The sequence below is a fragment of the Schistocerca nitens genome, chromosome 2 (genome assembly GCF_023898315.1).
Source record: "Schistocerca nitens isolate TAMUIC-IGC-003100 chromosome 2, iqSchNite1.1, whole genome shotgun sequence".
NCBI classification, from domain to species: Eukaryota; Metazoa; Arthropoda; class Insecta; order Orthoptera; family Acrididae; genus Schistocerca; species Schistocerca nitens.
In genome coordinates, this window is record NC_064615.1 from 1,165,721,660 (window position 1) to 1,165,743,331 (window position 21,672).

General features: G+C 39.6%; 1 protein-coding gene across 1 annotated transcript in view; it reads left to right on the forward strand.

Annotated features, from left to right (window-relative positions):
- The first annotated feature begins 310 nt into the window (after nt 1-310).
- The window catches only part of LOC126234813 (dehydrogenase/reductase SDR family member 11-like), a 54,238-nt gene continuing 32,876 nt past the window's right edge, over nt 311-21,672 (forward strand). The window contains exons 1-2 of the mRNA XM_049943560.1: nt 311-552; nt 6,413-6,575. Of these exons, the coding sequence (XP_049799517.1) occupies nt 415-552; nt 6,413-6,575 (301 nt within the window). The 5' untranslated portion in view covers nt 311-414. The remainder of the gene's footprint in view (nt 553-6,412; nt 6,576-21,672) is intronic.

Genomic DNA, 21,672 nt, shown 5'->3' on the forward strand with positions numbered 1-21,672 from the left:
CTAACCCCCTAAGACATCCCCCCCCCCCCACTGGTAGAAGCACAAATCGAGCACTGTTAGTACAACAGACTGAAAAAATTAAACAAAGTATACTCGAAAAGGAACTTTGATAAGCCCAGAAAATGAAGGCTAGTATGAAGACGGATTAATTTTTCAGACTAGCCCGTGAAATGAAGAATAAGAACCGAATTTTCCTATTTCACAGTGACGGGAACACTTGGACTCAGACAGACGTGGACCGATAAGAGTTATCAACGACGATACGGGGAGAGACACTTGCTTAGTGATTAGCCTAGGCGTATCAGTTTGCTCAGTGCGACATACGCGCGCAGGAAGTGGCCACTGGAAGTATAAGCCCGAGACAACAGTGGTACAAGCCGTTTGTCTTCTCGAAGAGGCACACACAGCCAAGAGATGGGCATCGAGAGGTACGCAGGCCGCGTCGCCCTGGTGACGGGCGCCAGCTCCGGCATAGGAGCCGCCATCGCGCAGGCGCTGCTCCGGAGGGGACTCACCGTCGTCGGGCTGGCCAGGAGGGTCGACAGGGTCAAGGTAGGCCTCGCCCGCTCACGTACTTCTCCTCTCACAACCAAAGGAGCAGGGCTACCAACTAAGTCATCCAACTGCGGTCACGTGACTGCTTTTTAACGTCGAAAACTATGTTGACAAAAATTTCGCAAACTACTTACATATTTTATCTTCCTTAGATCACATTCAATAAATATTGTTCTAATGGTGCGTCTATTAATTCCATGGCGAGGATGTAGATGTCAATGTGTTTTACACGATGGCTGTTCGGAAAGTAAGGCCCGATCGGGCGCGAAATGAAAACCACAGTGAAAATCAAAAATTTTTTATTCGCAACAGTTAGCCATACCTTCCAGCTATCCTTCTAAACAGTCGCCGCTTCGACTTAGACATTTATCGTGGCGTTGTACAAACTTCCCCATAACCTCGTCACACAAAGCATCCGCCTGTCCTTTCCGCCAATTCTCTACGCTGGTCTTCGTTGTTTGTGCCAAAATGTTGTCTTCGTAGCCAGCGGTTCATGCGAGCAGAGATGAACAACGGAGAGACCCAGTTAAGGGCTGTATTGTGGACAGTCAAACACTTTCCATCGAAAACGCTGCAGGAGCGTCATCATTTCCCCCTGCAGAATGCGGCTGAAAATTATCGTGAAGAAATAAAAACGCATGACTTTTACGTTATGTGAGCTGCATAGCTTCAGGCGAAATCTCTCACCAGGTCCACATACTTAGCGAGAGGCGCTGTTGTTTTAAGTATTTCTACGTGATCGCTTTGCGCTCTGAACTTAAGAGAGCGACGTGAAGCGATCGACACGCACACAAAATACACTGCCCAACAAAGCTGTGCAAAGCACCATCGGATTTTCACCGTGGTTTCCATTTCGCTCGTAATCGGACCTTACTTCCCGAATACGCTTCGCAAGAGCAGGGTTGTGTACATGCGAAGTGTGTGATGAGTCACTAATAAGTCAAACCGACGAAAGTCGCAGATGTAGCGTATAAATGCAGTGATGCGCAATCCTAAGCGTCTAGCGTTTTCCCTACTCGTACCACGTTACATCGAAACGCTGAAGATTCGGCAGAACGAGTAACTGCGCGAGTTTATATTTCACACCCTGTAGAAATACGTTGCGAAACGTGGACGCAAGCAGAAGTCTTCCGGCGTGTGGCGCTAGTATTTTCTGCCTGTATGAGCTGCTCACCCGTTTTGTGATGTGGTATCCGGATAAACAGGTGTCATCTGTTCGTGGATTTCAGAACTAATTAATTTCTGACAGAGTGTTAAAATTGCTTAAGGATTTCTTGCGTTTAGTCTAAGTCCCAGATTTCGCCTCTGAAACCATAAACCGTGATTCATCCGGTCGATGTTAGATTTGATATCTTGAAGTGCGGCACTTACGTAAAGTAGAAATGTTATTTGTAAGAGGCTATAATCGATGCGATGTCATTGCCCGACAAGGACAACGAGAGTGCTGACACTTGTGGCACTCTTGAGAACTTCATTCCAGAATTACTTTCCATTCCTATAAATGTCTAGTGTGGGTGATGATCCAGATGGATACGACGATGACTCGGCTATTGAACTGACGGAAGATATGGATGTTAATATACGGTCGTGATGGGAGCGCCGTTGTTTAACTGGTAGTTGCTGTAATAGATGAAGTAGAGGCTACTGTGACTGCTGGATATGGACTGAGAAAGTGGAAAAAAAACCACACATACACAGAGGGAGAGAGAGAGAAGGAAGGAGGTAGGACGATGAACAAATAAATACATAAATACGTGTGTCTGCGATACTTATAAGTACTTTAAATTTTTACGTAATTTCTTTGGGCCAAGTTAATACTAAGGAAGACTACTTTGTTATCAAGTGTTATGTATATTAACGAGGTATCCCTCTTTGAAAGCAAGAATAATAGGTGATTTTCGCGATTCTTTTTTGCAAGTAAAATAAAGAGTAATGCCAAATCTGATGGTTTAGTTTTATTCTTTACACTTTTGACTCTAAGCAATCTTTTTTTTTTTTTTTTTGTTCACACCGGACGCTCCCCACTATAGTTGTGTCAGATGGAAGGACGCGTCGCAGCCGGATCGTCGTTCATCGCCTGCAATTCCCAAAGACCTCCCATTGGACCAATAACAAAATAATTTGTTATAGAAGTCATTTTCAATTTATTTTCTATCAGCATGCGGAACATAATAGAAAAATATCAAGAATTAACAGAACGGTGACGTGCTAAAGCTATCGTCATTTTCTTCGCCTACAAAATTGAGGCAAAGGCTTGCGCCGAAAATAGACTTCTGAAGAAATCACAAAACGGCTACGCACACTGGTTGAGAACTAAGTTTATAATGCCAGAATAAAATTCCGATCAAAATCTTGTGTACGGTTTTCGTGTTATGTATCCTGCCAATATGAAAAATGTGGTTTCGAAAAAATCGCGTTTAAAGGTTTGCGTTACATTTTTTGTGGTTACGTTGAACATACCTGTAGTCAGCGATGTCTGGACCACACTGCAGTCCTCCCATATCCAAACTGAGGCCCTTTTCGTCCGCTTTTGTGCAGAAGCTGTAAAAGTCCGATCTCAAGTTCATTATTTCTGTAATGTCTGTTAGTCCGTCGATGAAATTACGTATCAACTATTTTGTTCCCGCTGAGAATGGTTTTCGGAGACGCTTTTTCATAAATCGCCTTGAATGTCGATAATGGAGTTTCTGGCGAACTTGGGATGAACTATGAAACAGAGTAGACATCCCAGAGAACATATTAAGAAAAAAGATCACATTTTCTTAGAATACTTCCACATTAAAGGTAACGTTGCTTTGAAATCCGGAGCATTGTATTTGTCAGATTGCTTCAGCGGCTAAAAGTAACGTATGATTGTTGTCAGTACGTCCGCAAGAGCCTCGACAAAATTCTAGGGAATGTCTCCTGCCCACGAATGCAAGGAATTCAATCCCTGTGCAGGCTGTAGGTGCCAGAGAAATCTAACAAAGAGCTTTCCTACCCACTACAAGTACTGCTCGTTAGGGTGCTCCTTTACTAAAATTCGTCAACAACTAACTTCTGGCTGCTGCCGCATCTTTGCACCAGATGAGTTTCACCTCTTACCAAACTATTTTCGTAACCGGTGCGTCACATCAGCTTGAAATTTAGTTAACTGGAAGCACATCTATAACACAGCTGCCTTTCCTTTGATATTAAATCTCCACGTATTTCTACTGCTTACAGCTTTCATCCTCATCTGACTTTGCACACGGAAAGTTTCCGGTGAAATGTATAAAGAATTCCTTTCTCTTAAATATTTCCCGTAGCATATATCGTTTTCCCCATCAGTAACTTCTTATGGTTCGACAGCCCGATGCTTGTCTTCCAATTGGAAGCCACTTCTGCCACTTGCGTGTCCCTAAATTACCTCATTAGTAGTACCGGGAAGACGCGACCTACAATTTAATGTAGAATCTGGCGAATGTTCGTATCACAGAAGAAGAGAAAAAGGAAGAGTGAAAAATTTCCGTGGTTCGACCGGAATTCCATCCCGCGACCTCTCGGTTCCCAGTACGCGTTTTATACTATAAACTAGATTCAACATTTTTCTAATGTCTCTGCACCAATATACAGTACCAGCAAATTGTGAGTGTATTTTAATTTTGTCTATTTTATGTATGTCTGTCCAAGCTTGTTTGTGTGTGTTTTAGTGGGAAGAGAGACGTGTGTTAAGCTCCTTTTACACGATCGACTTTCTTGACTCTGTTCCTATCCAAGACAGTTGAGTCTATTGCAGCGGCGCTGGCGTTTTATTCCTGTACTGACTCTCATATGTTTCGAGAGTTCATTTTCATTTACACGTCGGGGCCAAAAATTGCGTGTGATGTGAGAGATGTCTGCTGTGCAGTTTGACATTTGAACTGTGAAAGTGAGGTTATGAGGGACTATCCTTTTCACGAAAATATCAGATTACAGTACAGGATGTAGGAACAAGCGAGGGTAATAAAGTGTATATTAGTGACCAAAGAAGAGTTCATAATGGACATTCTCTCAAATGTCGCGTGATGAATTCCTTTCACTCCTGGGAACTGAAAGAATACGAAACGTGTCATCCAAACGTTTCAGAACATACAGTATATATTCATTTGCTGATAGAAGCAAATAGCACATTTTTGCTTTATCCTTTGTATCTTATTTTCGTACTAAGTGCCAAAAACATCGAAAATTATTTTTCTCGACACATATTTTTGACTTCTTCACTGTTGATGTAATTTTCATTAAAATACGTTAATCTATTTACGTTTGTATTTATGATCAGTGTATGTTTTTTCTCTGCAAAACTTAAATGCCTTTATGCTTTCAGGTATTTCGTCTATCTTATAAGAGAACATTTGTAGAAAAAAAATATCAAGACCTTGTGACACTTATCGATGTGTCACGAAAACAAACGAAACAACACAATAGAGATTAAGGAGACACGAAAGCAGAAAATCCATTTCTATAACAAGAGGGACCTCGGCCACAATAGGTTAACTTGAGATGTTAGCAGACGCGCCGTAGTCCCTTATCTCAGCGCATGCAGAACACACTTAGCACAATCTGTAGATCATTGACGTCGTACACACACTCTAGTAGTGGTTGGTTGTTGATTTATACGGAGGTACAAAATATGTACGCACTTTGAGAAGTCGATTTATATCAGAAAGTCGCTCGTGTAAAACAGCATTTAGACCAAAATTACGTGAACAAATCAACGAGATTTAGTTATTCGCTTCTTGTTCATTGCCTTGTTGAATTTGTTGTGGGGTGTAGACAATATTACATACACTGCTTGGAAGACAATGTTCATTAACCCTAACAATACCAACGCAATTTCCATAACGCGTAATACCAAGGGCATGGGGGTTACATTTTGCCCACAAAAAAACGTAAACAAATTCATTAAATGTGTAACTTTTATTAACAACACACTTGTTAAATGGGTCCCGATATATGAGTTCAGTACCTCAAAATATCTTTTTGCTCAGTCTGATGAATATCAACGCATTTTCCATGATGTTTGCACCGAGTACAACTGTACTTTATGAGCAGAACGAAAATTTTGAAAAATATAAATTTCGTTAATTGTCGTTGGTTACCTAGATGTGTAAGAATGGTTCTGAACCTGAAAATATTAATATGACATTTGTTGCGAAACGTCACATTCCCTACTAAGACTTAAATTTTTGGGTTAAGTTTTACTGAAAATTTTGCAACAGTTACGGAATCTGATATAAGAAATCATAACAATAATAAATATTTCTTTTCAAAATTTTAAAATATAGAGTAGCAGACTAAATTACGATGTTTTCAGAAGGTAAGCACCAAGCACCCAAGTAACCAAATAGCCCCCCCTTGTCCCCCGACACCTTGGTATAGAGTGGGTTCAAAATGGCTCTGAGCAAAGGTCATCAGTCCCCTAGAACTTAGAACTACTTAAACTTAACTAACCTAAGGACATCACACACATTCATGCCCGGGGCAGGATTCGAACCTGCGACCATAGCAGTCGGTGGTTCCGGACTGTAGAACTGCTCGGCCACCGCGGCCGGCTATAGAGTGGGTTAATGGGATTTAATTGTTATGCAGATATTACGAGGACATATTGGTCGTAGAATAGTGTTCTGCAGTTAAAAATCAGCTACTTGTACTCACTCTTCCTGGAATCGTTAGCGCCGTGAGAAAGTAAGACGTTACTACCTCCCATTCATAAGAAGTTGGGTTAATGTTATCAACTCAAGTCGTGGTCGTGATCATAACTTTTTTCAAACTTCTATTTATGCCCCGAGTTCAACGTTATTCTAGACTCAAGTTTCGGAAACTGAGGATATCCGAGCTGAAGGACTTCCGTCGACAGGCGCTCGCGCTGAAGGACGCGCCTGGCACACTTCACGCTGTCGAGGGAGACGTTAGCAGCGAGGAGAGCATCCTCGCAGCGTTCAAGTGGATCAGGGAGAACCTGTCTGGCGTCGACATCCTGGTCAACAACGCCGGCTTGGGCAACGACAGCGACCTGACGTGTGAGTACTTGGTGTCTTTCTAAACACGTCCAGAATCACGTAAGTAGTAATGCGCAGGGTGACAATTATTGAACTACCATGTGAAAAAATGTAAATTAGTCACAAACTACGGAGTGCACACGCTTCATTCAACATGTAAACGTCACTACAGATATTCGAATTTAGGACATCAAACACTCTCCTGCTTCGAAGGGTCGACGGATCTTGCATGAACAAAATATTGTCGAAATCAGGGCCACTTCGGATAATGGGGATGAAGTCATCTTCCAAAACCTTCACGTACCGTTCGGTAGTCACCGTGCCATCGATGAATATCGCACCGATTATTCCGTGACAAGACATTGAGCACCACGTATTCACCCGTTGAGGATGAAGACACGTCTCGATCGCGAAATGCGGATTCTCAGTACCCCAGATGCGCCAATTTTTCTTATCGACGAATCCAACCACGTGAAAGTGGGCTTCGTCGCTAAATCAAACTATTTTCACATACTAATTGCCATCATGCTCCGCGGCCAACCGTGTAGTTTAACTGTCCTAACGCAAACCGTTCAGAAGTTATGACGATTTTATTTCATACAATTAAATAATTGTCACCGTGTAATTACGGCGAAATTTTCTGTGACCTATCACCTCCGTTAATGAGGCTGAATCGTCACTGCAGACGACGATATAACATCACAAGGCGGCTCCGAGGCAAAAGATGCGCGCGTTACGTGAACATCTAATCGGTCGCCAGGCCTCGTTGTTCGCCTCTAAACAAAGACATCTCGAATCGTTGAAACGTAGATGATTTTAAAATAAGGAAATGTGGCTGAGCTGCTGCCCATATATCTAATTTCGTAAGTCTTTGAGGTTATTTTTATTTGTAATGTGTCTTTCTTATATTTAATGTAAAAAGTTTGTCGGAATGTTTAAGTTGACCTATTGCTAACACAACAATTACGAAAATTTTTTTTCAGAAATTAATTATGTTGTTCACATCAACGTACCATTCAACTGAAGTCGCACTTACGACGCGAAGTTAATTGTTTATTTGAGCAGTCCTGAGAACTGCAGTGCCAGTACTTGTAACGTAGGCTGTGGTCAGTACAACTCGTCTCTAGAAGCTCCACCGGTGAACAGTCGGTCGCCAGTCCCAGTAGAATAATTATTTGTGTTGTTCCCTAACCAGTTAGTTACCAGTATCTTTTGTGTTGCTAATTTTCTGCATTGGTGACAACAAACAGTAGCTGCCTATCTTCATATCAGCAGCATACATCTCTCTTCACTAGAAAATTTTGTATATTACTAGTATGACTGTATCATTTCAAAGTTTCTACGCAAATTGTTCGTGAAGTGTTAACGTATTTAATATTCCCTTTACTAAAATATGCATGAGAATATTTGTGCAGTTTCTGCCACTCGTGGTTCAATCGCAATTACACAAAAACTATCAAATCTGTTTTTTCCCAGTGACAACAAACATGCATTTTTTTCAAATATCAGAGGCAAAAAGAGAGAAATCTGATCTTCCTTAACAAACAATGTGGAACGATGTATGATCTTGCTTTTTTTCAGTAGAAAAATGTTATACAGCTTGCAGTTAGCAGGTCGTATCCTATTCAAATGTTTCAAAGCAAACCACATCCCCAGCTCAACACGACTATTCGGTGATTTGAAATTCGTAACATCCCATCGTATTAAAATCGGCGTTTCATCCCCAGGTCATGGTCCGAGCTTCACGTCTTTCTTGCCTCCATTTTCTTCCGCCCATAGGAACTCAGTATTCGATTTCGGAAATAACTGGAGAGTGATTTTCACTGCTTCAGCCATCTGAACCTGACTGACTTCAACAATGTCTAAAAAGCAAATGTCTTTGTTCCTCATGCGTTGCGTGTGCCAAAAGATTTACTTCCTTGGTTGAAGACCACATTCAGTATTTAATGTTATTTTTCCTCCGCCGAAGTTCATCTTTGACAGATTACAGTAACTATATAGTGGAGATACAGTGCCATAAAATATTTCGCAACGTTTCTTTTAAAATACGTTTCATTCAATATAAAGAAAGTAGTAACACACGTAATTTGCTGCATACAACTACATAAAACATTTTACATAAAACATGGTTAAAGAAGATTAGACAATATAATATACGTGTGTGAAGTGTTTTTGCACGCAAAAATCGATGTTTGAATGAAAACGAATCTGAAGGCTAGATAATCCCAAGTCGCTGAGGGAACAATGCCTTCTGTTGTAACATACGACTATTACCAGCATCTTCAAAGGAGTCATAAATCAGTGTTATTTGGCAAAAAGTTACACATTCCTTTGAAACGTTCTTCCTTTTTTCGTGATCGAAGTGCGAATGCGGAGTTTTGTGAAGTGATTATCCCTAGTATGCATGCTGTTGAAACCACACGTGAATGCACAAGCATGCCCTGCGAGGCCTATCCTCATTTTAAGTTGTTCTCTTTTTATGTATTCATTTTTTAGAGTTGAATTTAGTTATTTCTAAGTTAGTGACGGACTGAAGTATTCCTAAGATCTACTAAAAGAGTCTGGTGGGCCCGAATAATACCTTATTAATTTTTAAAGATCTTTGAGAGTTTATTTTTATCATTTACAATCACTTACATACAACATATGCAAATAATATTTATATCAATGCACCTATAAGTTGCACTTCTACATGTTATAAGAGTTCTTAATTTAACCTGCTTGTGTTACAACATCTTTATCGTTCACAATAATATGAATTACAAGCTCTATTTTGACAAACAACTATTCTACATTTCATAAACTCTTGCATTTTTGTTAGTTTACAACACCTGACAAACAAGAAACATGAATAATGCCACTGAGTTCTTTACGGACATTGTTTCTACACTTTACACATACCTTGGAGTTTTTCGTATGTTTGTTGTGTGGACAATATTTTCACCATTCCTCTTTCCTGATACAGCTAACTGGTTCAGTGATGAGACATGTTTTTCCACACCACATCTGTACAAGGCCGTAGTTGTTTTCTTTGGGAGATTAGGTAAATGAATTAGAAGCTCAATTAGTGGTCTTACCATTTCTTCTATTAGATCTATTAGGAACAAACGCCTTCTATCGGTTCTTTCACTGTGGTATGCCGGGCACTGGAAATACAATAAAATTTCATCGATCATTGCTCCGACTTCTATCGTATTCATCCGTAATGTAAATGGCCATCTCCTTGTTTGTCTCTTGCACGTGTAATATCGCACTTTCTGGTCCATTTGATGTACTCCAACCTTTGTGAAGTTACAGAACCTCATTGTATCTGGTTCTTTTTTTGCTTGCGTTTGATCAATGTCTACGTCGTGATGCATTGTGCTAATGAGAATTATTGATTTTTCTTTTTCGGAACATAACTCACCATTGTGATTTCACCACTAAAGTCAAGTAATTTAGATCTAGATAAATACTCTGCAATTCAAAATTATGTGCGTGGCAGAGGGTTTAGTTAACCACTTTCAAGGTATTTCTTTACCGTTCCACTCTCGAACGGAGCGCGGTGAAAACGAACACACAAATCTTTCTGTGCGACCTCTGATTTCTCTTTTTTTTGTGACAATGATCGTATTTGCTTATGTATGAGGGCGCTAACAGAATATTTTTGCAATAGAAGGAGACAGTTTGTGATGAAATTTCACGATAAGATCCTGCCGCAACGAAGATGATTGCCACCCCCTCCCCCCACCCCTAACGTATCGTATCCATAGCACTCCCAGCCCTATTTCGCGATAATACAAAACGATCTGATCTTCTTTGAACTTTTTCGGTGTCTTCCTGCAGTTACATCTGATGTGAATCCCACACCGTACAGCAATACTTCAGAAGAGGCGGACAAACCTGGTGTAACCAATATCTTCAATAGACCTGTTGCATTTTCTAAATGTTCTGCCAATAAATCATAGTCTTTGGTTTGGTTTCCCCACAACATTATATATGATGTCGTTCCAGTTTAAGCTATTCGTAACTGTAATCCGTAAATATTTAGTTGAATTTACGACCGTTAGATTTCTGTAATTTATCGTGTAGCCGAAATTTAAGAGATTTCTTTTAGTACTCGCGTAGTGAGAAATACATTGCTCTTGGCACGGACGATTTCACCTTATTGGTGATTTCTGGTTTATTTTGTTTGATTGTCCGCACCACTATAATTTGCTGCTTAAGCATTCCTCCCGCCAGTTAAATACTAGTGAAGGAGTTGTCAACAGTAATGTTTCTGGAGAATCGTTCTATGCTTTTAGCAACATCTTTCACCACGTTCAGTCCAGGATTCATGCAGCGTCATTCCCGTGTACACAAATCCTCCTATAGCAAATTCAGATGTATTATCACATAACCAAAACATCTTTATACCATACTTGGCGGATTTTGTGAGCATATACTGGATAAAACCGCATCTGCCATAGAATGGGAATAACTAATCGCCAACTGTGAGCGAATCTTTAGGAATCATTCTTTTAACACACTTGTCAAGAAATAGTTCCCCGTACATAGTGAACAGCTGCAAGTTTTTCTTCTACAGACTGAGCTTCACGTGTGCACCTATCATGGAATTTTATTGCTCTCTACATATCCTCGAATCAGTTTTCTGACGTTATACGAAGGATTAGCCTTTACATCCAAGAATAATTCTCTTAAAGGGACATTCCAACTCCTCTCAACACCATCAAGCAGTAAAAGACAAAGAAAACCCTCCATTTCAACAAAAGAAACGTTTCTTCATGTTTTACTATGTGAAGCAACCACTCTTCTGCCTTATATATCTGTGCAGCTGATAACTTAAATGCAAGAGTATTTCATTGGAAATGAAATAGTCCCAGGCATCCTTAAGTCCACGGGCTGGAGTGGTCGGCTTCTTTATGATACTGCGAACAAGCATACGAAAAGTTGCAGGAGGGCCAAAATTCCGAATGGTTCCGTTACTATCAATGCGTGTGAAATCATCTCTGAGCTGTTGACGAGGAGCTTCATTTTCAGATTTTGATGACGTCATACTATCTGAAATACTGTAATCTTCCAGAACATTCGTATCAGCGGTTTCAAAGTTTGATTCCTCATTACTTCTGTCTTGAAAACTACTTCCTTCTTCTCATCAATCAGCTTCTTCGAATCACTGAGCGACAACACTTCCAATATTAGCTGCATTTGCACGTACCGACTCCCTTATTTTTCTTGACGAAGTCATAACAAAATACTTGTCCCTTGAACAACAGTTGGTGCAACACTAAACAAGTCACGATGGTAACAATACCGGCATTGGGGCAACAAACAAGTAAACTCACCATGACTGTGGCAGTAACAGCAGAGAACAACAATACAGAGCTGCAATATAACATGTGATTGCATAAAGCTGAGAGGTATTTCGATATCTCTAATAAATAGAGGTAATTTCTATTGCTTTTGCTCTTGTGCTACTACTAATACTGCTGCAAGACCAACACTACCTGTACTTCAGTTACTGTTGTATTAATAACTGCTCCTAAAAAATGTATAAGTCAGTGTTGAACAGAGTACAGCAAGGAGGCTTCTGAAGCCTTGCATATACATTAACGGTGTTTCGGCAAATATTTTGAATAATGCAGAAAGAAAATCAGTTTAGCTCATACTGAATAAGAGAGATGCCACAGGGTAAGCGGAAAAATACTGGAAAGGAGTTTGAAATCAAATCAAGAATTACAGGAAAATTTGAAAAGTAAGACCTTCATGGGGCTCTGTGGCATTGTATGTGCACTGTAACGTTAAAAAGCAGCGGAATGGCTGAGCTCATGGCAAAAATCTGTATAACGTGATGCTGCGGCTATTGATATTTTTGATAATTGCTGTGCGAATACACCGAATGTGATCTGATATGTCCTCGCGCCATCCTTATCGACCGTGCGTGATAACACATTCAGTGTCTCCGGTCTTATTTCAGAAAATGACGTTGCAGCGTTGTCGTGCGTTCAGTTCTTATTCGTTACCGAAGAGCAAATGTGAAGACTTAGTGACGTGGTTAAAACATAGCGGAATGGAACAGCGTGCTAAAATTGTTTCCTGGTACTACCAGATCATCCCAGTCTGTTTTTGTTATAGCACGAAAGTCCCTGCTATTAATATTGATAACATGGGTCACTTCTACTACGCGATGGGTAATCTGATTACAGCACAGTGGTCCTCGCAGTTTATCGGTGTGCCAGTTTCCGCAATGGTTTAAACATGAATTACTTCTGCGGCCTTTACTATAATATAGAAATCACTTTGTGGTGTTGCAGATGAGGTGGCTCATCAGCGCTCTCTTGCTTTAGCCGCTTTTAAGGGGTGTGATGGCTATACACAAATATCTGCAGTGGGATTAGAAAACGCTGCTTAATAGTCTATGGACATATTAAAAGAATGAAGTCTAACATACATAGAAAATAAATAGTCGAATTCTTTGACAACAGGAGTAACGCGAAAACGGACGCGATACAATGGACTGTCCATGTAAAAACTAATGTTAAACTCGCAGGGATTACATCCGAAGACGTCGAAAACCGAAAAATTTTCAGAACAAAAATGCACAAATGACAGGGAGACCAATAGGAAAAACCAATGAAAAAGTGGAATAATACGGTCTGAAGAGAGAAAGGAGGAGACTGAAGGAAATAAGGGCGCAAAAAAAGACAACCGCCCACCTATAAGTGCTTTACGCAGTCATAATGGTCTTGTTCTATAATAATAACAATGATAATACACATATGCAGGTCGTTTTCCCAATCTCATCACATTATTTTCTGTTTCTGTTCTGCCCAAGCAGAACTCTAATCATAAGCCAATGACTGACAATCTGAACTTCTTTACACCATTTGTTTGAATTTTAGTAGAAGTTAGCAGAAATTGTGTTCGCAAGTATCCTGAACATTAAAAGCAGCGACGGCTGTCACATGTGAGAAGTGCAAGTGGATGAAATGTTGTAGGATCATCGTGTGTGGATTCAGCCACGCAGGTAACATTTGCATTACTGCAGATTCTGTAATCCAATTTTGACTGCTGCATTACGTTCTTTTTGTAATCACGATAATAGGTGTTATTGCGCGGTGTGTCAGAAGTAGCTGCAAAATCTGGCGTCTAAAGGAGTAAATTTCTAAACAGGTGTACTAAATAGAAGAAATCTATGAGCAGCCAACAGATGCTGACATACTGAGCATTTACTCGCTACCAGTGTTGAAAGAAATGATGATCATCAGGCAACATGAAATTGTTGTAGCTGCCTCCAAGGTGTCACTCTTACTGTAGCGACAGTAATAAGACTGAAAGTAATAAAACTCATCATGAGTCAGTGACGTCAAGGGTAAACAGCATCTGTTGCATTGAGTAATGTAAGTGCACTGTTCACTTCCGTGCGATATGTGGAATGCATTCTGCATACTCGCGAACAGGACGCTTTATTTCCGTTTCCATGTTTCCTAGTCGATGCAAAATGAATAAAATATACTGCGTCCTGAATGACGACAGTTTGATTCAGGCGTTCGTATACAGCATTGTATTCTGCCAAGCGTATCAAATGCCAAGAGTACTATACTACGATAAACTTGATGGTGGCCGTGGAAGAGTGGAGCCGGCCAGGTATCAAGCACGTCTCATTGTCAGGAGTGCAGTGCCACAAGTTGAGCAGGGAGGTGGCTTGGTCACCTTATGGGCCCCGCATCATGGACGAGAGTCGGTCACCTGTCATCGACCATTCGGTCTAGTGTAGGAGGACCTTCCAAACAACTGTGCAACACTGCAGCCAACATTTCGGACGAAAATGCGGGAAAACGCAGGACCCACCTCGTCAATATTTTCTGAAGAAGACAGGAGTCAGCCGTTGAAATAGTCTCTGGTATCTGCTGATATGAGCCAATTAAACGTACTTTCGATCAGTTAAAATCAGCAGTTCTTTGTCGGAGGAGCCCTCCTCACACACAGGAAGACTGCTGGAGGGCACCCTCCGCAGCGTGGCACAGACTTCAGCAGCGGCGGCCGAACATCTTCATTTTTTTATTTACTGGCGGAGAAACCCGGCGTTGGCCAGGTATTATAAAGCTGTGCGCCCCGCCCGTAGTGTGCAGCGTCTGCCCTTGTGCTTTATGTTTATGGCTTGACATCTCCTGAACGGTGTGTCGTGCAATGATAAAATTTTACACTTACATTCAGTGGTATATGTGCAGACTGTCTGCAAAATTTCTCAAGAATAAAGTTAGTATTACAGAAGTAATAAATTATAACCTCATGCCTCATGTGGCACTTTTACTGCAAAAATAGCGTTAAAGTAGTAAGTGATGAACTTTTCTTCCTTTCATCATTTTGTGGTCTCAATCTCAAATACTGGATGAACAAAGTCTGAGAATTCAAGCGACGCAAGCTATGTTTCTTTTTCATTCACACCGCCACCCCTTTGATGGGTAGGTGGTTATTACCCCCACAGTGACTGTCGACTGACAGTGAGGTGTATGTGTACTCACATTGGTTCAAATTGGTCAAGCGGTTTCGGAGTAGATGTGGAAAACACATGCACATTAATTTTTATACCTAATGTATATGGATTTATTTATTAAATATGGTCAGATTGGGGCCTTCAGACACTCTCCTACATGGCACCAGGGTTTTCCACATACAATACATTTTTCATCCTTTATGTAAGAAATAATAATAAGTTTAATATGACAAATACTAATAAAACAGTACTAATACAATTAAGAATGATTTGACTGTATGTAGAGACAATGTGAATAAACAGTCCTGACAAAGAACTTATAATGTTAACACAACCAGTTAAACAGCTACTTCTGCTGCTCCTGCTAATAATGCTAATAATAATAATAAATGAGGGAGAACTGCTTGCAAAGAAAGATGTAATGTACTAACGAGTGCATACAGAGACACTGGTAGACCTTAGTGTTGCTTCAGTGCAAGTATCATTAACTCCCTTCTGAAGCTAGATATGTAATTCAATTCTCGAATATAACGAGAAAGGTCATTGCAGAGTCTGATTCTTACTATTGAAATGTTCGAGAAAGCAACTGAATAATGCGATGGGACAGTGGTACTGCTATACGAGGTTATTCAGTTGCTCCTACCACTGGGATTTATGCAACCTGCAACACCTTCAAATACCAAGTGCAAGATTCATATTCTCTCGATCGCTACATGCTAGCTATTAATCCTACAGAAAAATGAACAGGACCACTTTGTAGGAAATTTAAAGTAGTCAGATTTTTAATGGGATACGTTTTGGTTAGAGTCTGTAGCTTTCGAATTATTCAAAATAAACGTTAAAACTTAACTTGAAATGTGTTATTCTTGAATGAATCGAAAACCGTAGCCTCCACCGATAATGTATCCCAGTTTTTATTATTATTATTTATTTTATGACCTTCATTGGACCACTCTAGTCAAAAATACAAAGTTGTAAACTAGTTGTAACACAGGGATACAATTTGGCTCAACAATAACTTAATATGATATTTAGGTAATATAATTATTAGAGTCTATTCTTATATGAAAGGTGTTTTGCTCTTCTGTCTGCCCAATATTTCTTCATTCTTTCAGATATATTCTTTCTTCCTTCATCTGAGACCACTCTTCCTGTACTCCTTTGATTGATTTTCATTTGTAGTCTGGTTTGCGGGTCTTGCAAATTCTGGTTTTCTCTGTCTTGTTTTCTAGGTCATCTACTGTAATTTGGATTTCTTTTATATCTTCCTTAATTTCTGTGATCCATTTAATGTCGCTCTTGCTATTTCACAATTTTTGTATTATTTTTTTACTAATTGTGTTTTCTGGAATTCTGATCAGATGTCCAAAGAATGAGATGCGTTTCTTCCTGATTGTGCTCATGACTGGTTTTATTTTCTTATATACTGTTTCATTTGATGCTATTCTCCAATGTCCATTTATTTTATACTGTTTATTTATACATGTCCTAATTATTCTTCTTTCTATTTTTAGTATTCTGTCAATTTCTGCTGTATTAGTTGTTTTGAAGACAGTTTCAGCTGCATATGTTATTTCTGGTTGTGTAACTGTTTTATAGTGTTTTAATTTTGCATCTATAGATAGGCTTCTTTGTTGTACGTAGTTTTGGTAATGTAATTTGCGTAGTTCAGTTTTTTTATTCTATTCTGCCATCATGGCTTCTCATTTAGATTGTATGTTATTATTTCGCCTAAATATTTAAATTTATCAACAATTTTGATTTCCTGTTCTCCTATTGTAATTTTGTTTGCAAGTGGTGGATCAGTTAGCATAATCTCCGTTTTTTCAAATGATATTCTAAGGCCTACTTTCTCTGCTATTTCTTGTAGTAATTTCACTTGTTGCCTGGCTTCTTGAATGGTGTTGGCTAGGAGAGCACGATCATCAGCGGTTGTTAACCTCAGAGGGTGTGTTTGGTCCGCGAGAGCACGATCATCAGCGAATCCCAAGCAGTTTAAGCTAATATCATCTTTTGCACTTCCAATTCTTACCATCTTTGGATTGTCTTTGTACCATTCTCTCATTATGTATGCCAGCGCACAGTTGAACAGTAATGGTGGTAGGCAGTCACCTTGTCTTAAGCCTGTTTTTATGAGGAATGGTTCCAAAATTTCTCCTCTAAACTTCACTTTTGATTTGGTGTTGGTTAGAGTGAGTTGTATTATTTTAATTAGTTTTGGATGGAGTCCTAGATTTCTTAAAATTTTTAATACTGAAAGTCTGTGGAGACAGTCATATGCCTTCTTAAAATCTACAAATGTTATTGCCAGAGGTTTGTTCCGTTTCTTGTAGTATGCCATAATCAATTTTAAACTAATTATCTGCCCTGCACAGCTTCTCCATGGTCTGAAACCTCCCTGATATTCAGTTAACTCCTGTTCTAATTGCTCCTTGATTCTTTCATATAGGATCTTGGATAGAATTTTGTATGTGCAATCTAGGAGAGAGATCCCTCCGTAGTTGTCTGGGATGCTCTTATCTCCCTTTTTGTGTAGTGGGTGGATGATAGCAGTGGTCTAATGTTCGGGGAATCGTTCTGTTACCCAAATTTTTGTTAGAGCCATGTGTAAGGAGGTCTTGACTATGTCAACTGGATATTTCCACATTTCAACAAAAACCCGATCTTCTCCACATGCCTTATAATTTTTTTGTTCTTAATAATTTTTTCTACTTCTTGGAAAATTGGAGGGTCTAGTTTGTTAAGTTGGGTTTTATTGGGGTATTTATGTTGATTTGTAAGGGTTCTTTGGGTTCCTCGCAATTCAGAAGTTTGTTAAATGCTTTTTCCATGATTTCTGCATTTTCCTTGTTACTGTGTTTCTTCCATCTTCATCTTTCAGTATTAGTGTGGGGGCCTCATATTGTTGTAGTTGTTTCACAAACATTTTATAGTAGTTCCTGGAGTTGGTTTTATGATAATTACCTTCTATAGAGTTTATAATATCTTTATGGAATCCTCTCTTGATTCTTCTAATATTTTGTGTGAATTTTTTCTTTCGTTTTTTAGGTTGATGGCATTTTCTTCAGTTTTATGTGTTTGAAACTTTAACCATGCTTGGTGTCTATCTTCATGGAATTTGTCACATTCTGATGTCCACCATGCATGTTTCCTTCATGGGTTCAAGGGAGCTAGATTCTCTGCTTCTTTTTTAAGATTAGTCACTAGTTGTTCTAGAACATCTGTTAATTTGATGGTTTGTGTTATTTGTTGGTATTTATTATTTTTAATTAGCTGATGTGAGTCAAACCTCCTTTTTATTTTATTAGGTTTTCCAGTCCTCTTCTTTAACAGAGTGAATTTGATTTTAATTTTAACTATATAATGGTCTGAGCCTGTGTCTACTCCTATCAGTACTTTAACATTGTGGATCTCCTTATGAAAATTTTTGTCCATGTAGACATGGTCTAGCTGCCACTCCCCCTTCCTGCAGTCTGGATGTTTCCATGTTTTAAGTTTCCTTGGCTTCCTCTTAAAGTATGTTGATTTAGATATAAGGTTGTGTTCTCTGCAGAGTTCTACATGTCTTTGACCCTTTTTGTTCGTAAATTTGTGTGGACTCCATTTCCAATTATATCTTTATATTTCCTTTCTTTTCCCGACTGTGCATTGAAATCTCCCAATAAGATTTTTACTTTCTTTTTATTTGCTCTGTTCACAGTTTGTTCTAGAAGATCCCAAAATTTATCTACCTCTTCCTTTGTTTTTGTTAGACAATTTTTTTCATTTGTTGGGGCATGAACATTTATTATTGTATAGGTTTTATTCATTGTTTTAAAGCTTAGAGTCGCAATTCTTGGTGATACTGCTTGGAAATCCGTTACTGAATCTATTATTTTTATGTTTACTAAAAACCCTGTTCCAAACTGGGGACATTGTTTCATTGCCCTCGGTCCTGGTTGCCCATTATAAATTCTGTATCCCTGTGATTCGAATGTGTCCTCTGTGGTGTTTCTCATTTCTTGGATCCCTGTAATTAAATTTTTTTGTTTATTTAGTTCATCTATGAGCTCCTTGAGTTTTCCTGTCTGAAGTAGTGAGTTTATGTTGTGTGTTGCTATATAATTTATCTGCTCATGTTTGTGTTTTAGTGTGCATTTTGATGGTTGCAAACGCTCCGATTCGTTGCTGTCTTGTAGTTGACTACCCACCGAATCCGACGTAGCCTTTTCCTGCCTTTTTGAGCAGGACGGTGGAATTTTTTTCCTAAAAGACCTTTCCATTTTTGACTTTCGAAGGTTGTCAACCTAAGTTGGAGTAAGCTCCGATATACAACAACGGTTGTTAACCTCAGAGGGTGTGTTTGGTCTGCGAGAGCTATTTTATTTCACTCAAGTCCGCCAGTAAACCGGTGAGGACTTCCCTATCCGCCACCTGGGACGCGCCACGTAGGAGTATCACCTCTCCTCCTACTATGACAGCCTAGTAGGTTCGTGGAATGTATCCTAGTACAAAATTTAACTGCATTAAATTTTCTACAAAAAGGCCCTGTTCATTTTTTCTGTAGGACTAACAGTTTGCACGTAGCGAGCGAGCGGATATAAAAATCTTGCACATGGTACTTTAAGGAGTTGCAGGTTGCATAAAACCCAGACGTAGAGGCAGCTGATTCACCCTGTAAATTTCAGGCAAGAGCATTAAGGTATGTTGGTAAGACATGAGCGGTAAGTAAATCTCTACGTTTGTATGCTTGTAGCCAACATAACTGTGCATAAGACGGCCAAATATTATCAGAGATTCGAACATCACAGATATTTTGAACCTTGCAGTGTAACACTGCTGGAAGTGCAAGCGTTTGTACAAGTTACGTCTTCAGGTCGAAAGGGAAGAGCTTTCTATATTTTTGTGGGACATGGAGAGATTATGATGTCTTCTTGCACATTGCAGCTATATGTTCAGCCCAGTTCAGCTTTTCATCTATTATTACTCTCAGACTCTTTGCCGAGGGATACACGTTGAACCAGACACTGGAACAACTTCCCGCATTATATTACAGAACTACATAACATCTCCAGCTTCAGAAGACAAGTAATCTACTAAAGAAACATCAACGTTAATGTTGTCCCTGTACGCATTCGATAGCCTTGTGCATCGCTCATTCCAACCTGAACTTCCTCATTTCCCAGTATTCTCAGCTGACGTAGTCTCCTTAAATTTTCTTTTCTCACAACTCCCTAAGTCAGAAAACATTTTTTTTTAGACCTATGAATTCTTCTTATAACTCTATCATTATCGTTGCTAGTGTCACCGTTAATTTCACTGTTATTATTATTATTATTACTATTATTAGTGGTTGCAGCTGAAGTTGTACACGTAATGCCAGTACTAACTTTGTTAGTTCATAGTCAGTATAATTTACTCAGACTCCAACTTCTGACGATCAGGTTATTTTAATACCAGTTGTCATATTAAAATTATTTCTTAGATGGCTATGCATAACAGATACTGTGTGAGTGTGTGAAACCCTGTGCCTGATGTCCCTAATCGGATCAGGTTAAATAAAAAAATATATTCTGTAGCCATTTCGATAGAGAACACAGGTCAGTATTGAAATCCTCGACAGCTATTTCCGAGCTTTTGGACAACATGTCAACCAGGATACAAGCTGTGTACGGTTTGGAGCGACACGCTACATAATTTCATCCACGAGATTTTGATTTCATAGACTTGCAAAGATGTGCGCTTCCGAACAGGTTGCTTTTATTTTGGTTGTTGTTTTGTTTATACAGGGTGATTCAAAAAGAATACCACAACTTTAAAAATGTGTATTTAATGAAAGAAACATAATATAACGTTCTGTTATACATCATTACAAAGAGTATTTAAAAAGGTTTTTTTTCACTCAAAAACAAGTTCAGAGATGTTCAATATGGCCCCCTCCAGACACTCGAGCAATATCAACCCGATACTCCAACTCGTTCCACACTCTCTGTAGCATATCAGGCGTAACAGTTTGGATAGCTGCTGCTATTTCTCGTTTCAAATCATCAATGGTGGCTGGGAGAGGTGGCCGAAACACCATATCCTTAACATACCCCCATAAGAAAAAATCGCAGGGGGTAAGATCAGGGCTTCTTGGAGGCCAGTGATGAAGTGCTCTGTCACGGGCTGCCTGGCGGCCGATCCATCGCCTCGGGTAGTTGACGTTCAGGTAGTTACGGACAGATAAGTGCCAATGTGGTGGCGCTCCATCCTGCTGAAATATGAATTGTTGTGCTTCTTGTTCGAGCTGAGGGAACAGCCAATTCTCTAACATCTCCAGATACTGTAGTCCAGTTACAGTAGCACCTTCGAAGAAAAAGGGACCAAAAACTTTATTGGCTGAAATGGCACAGAAAACGTTCACCTTAGGCGAGTCACGTTCATACTGTTTCCCGCGGATTCTCAGTGCCCCATATACAGACATTGTGACGGTTGACTTTCCCGTTAGTGTGGAAAGTTGCTTCATCACTAAACACAATCTTTGAAACGAAAGATTCATCTGTTTCCATTTGAGCAAGGATAAAATCACAGAAATCGATTCTTTTAATCTTATCAGCTGCAGACAGTGCTTGAACCAATTTCAGACGATAAGGTTTCATAACTAACCTATTTCGTAGGACT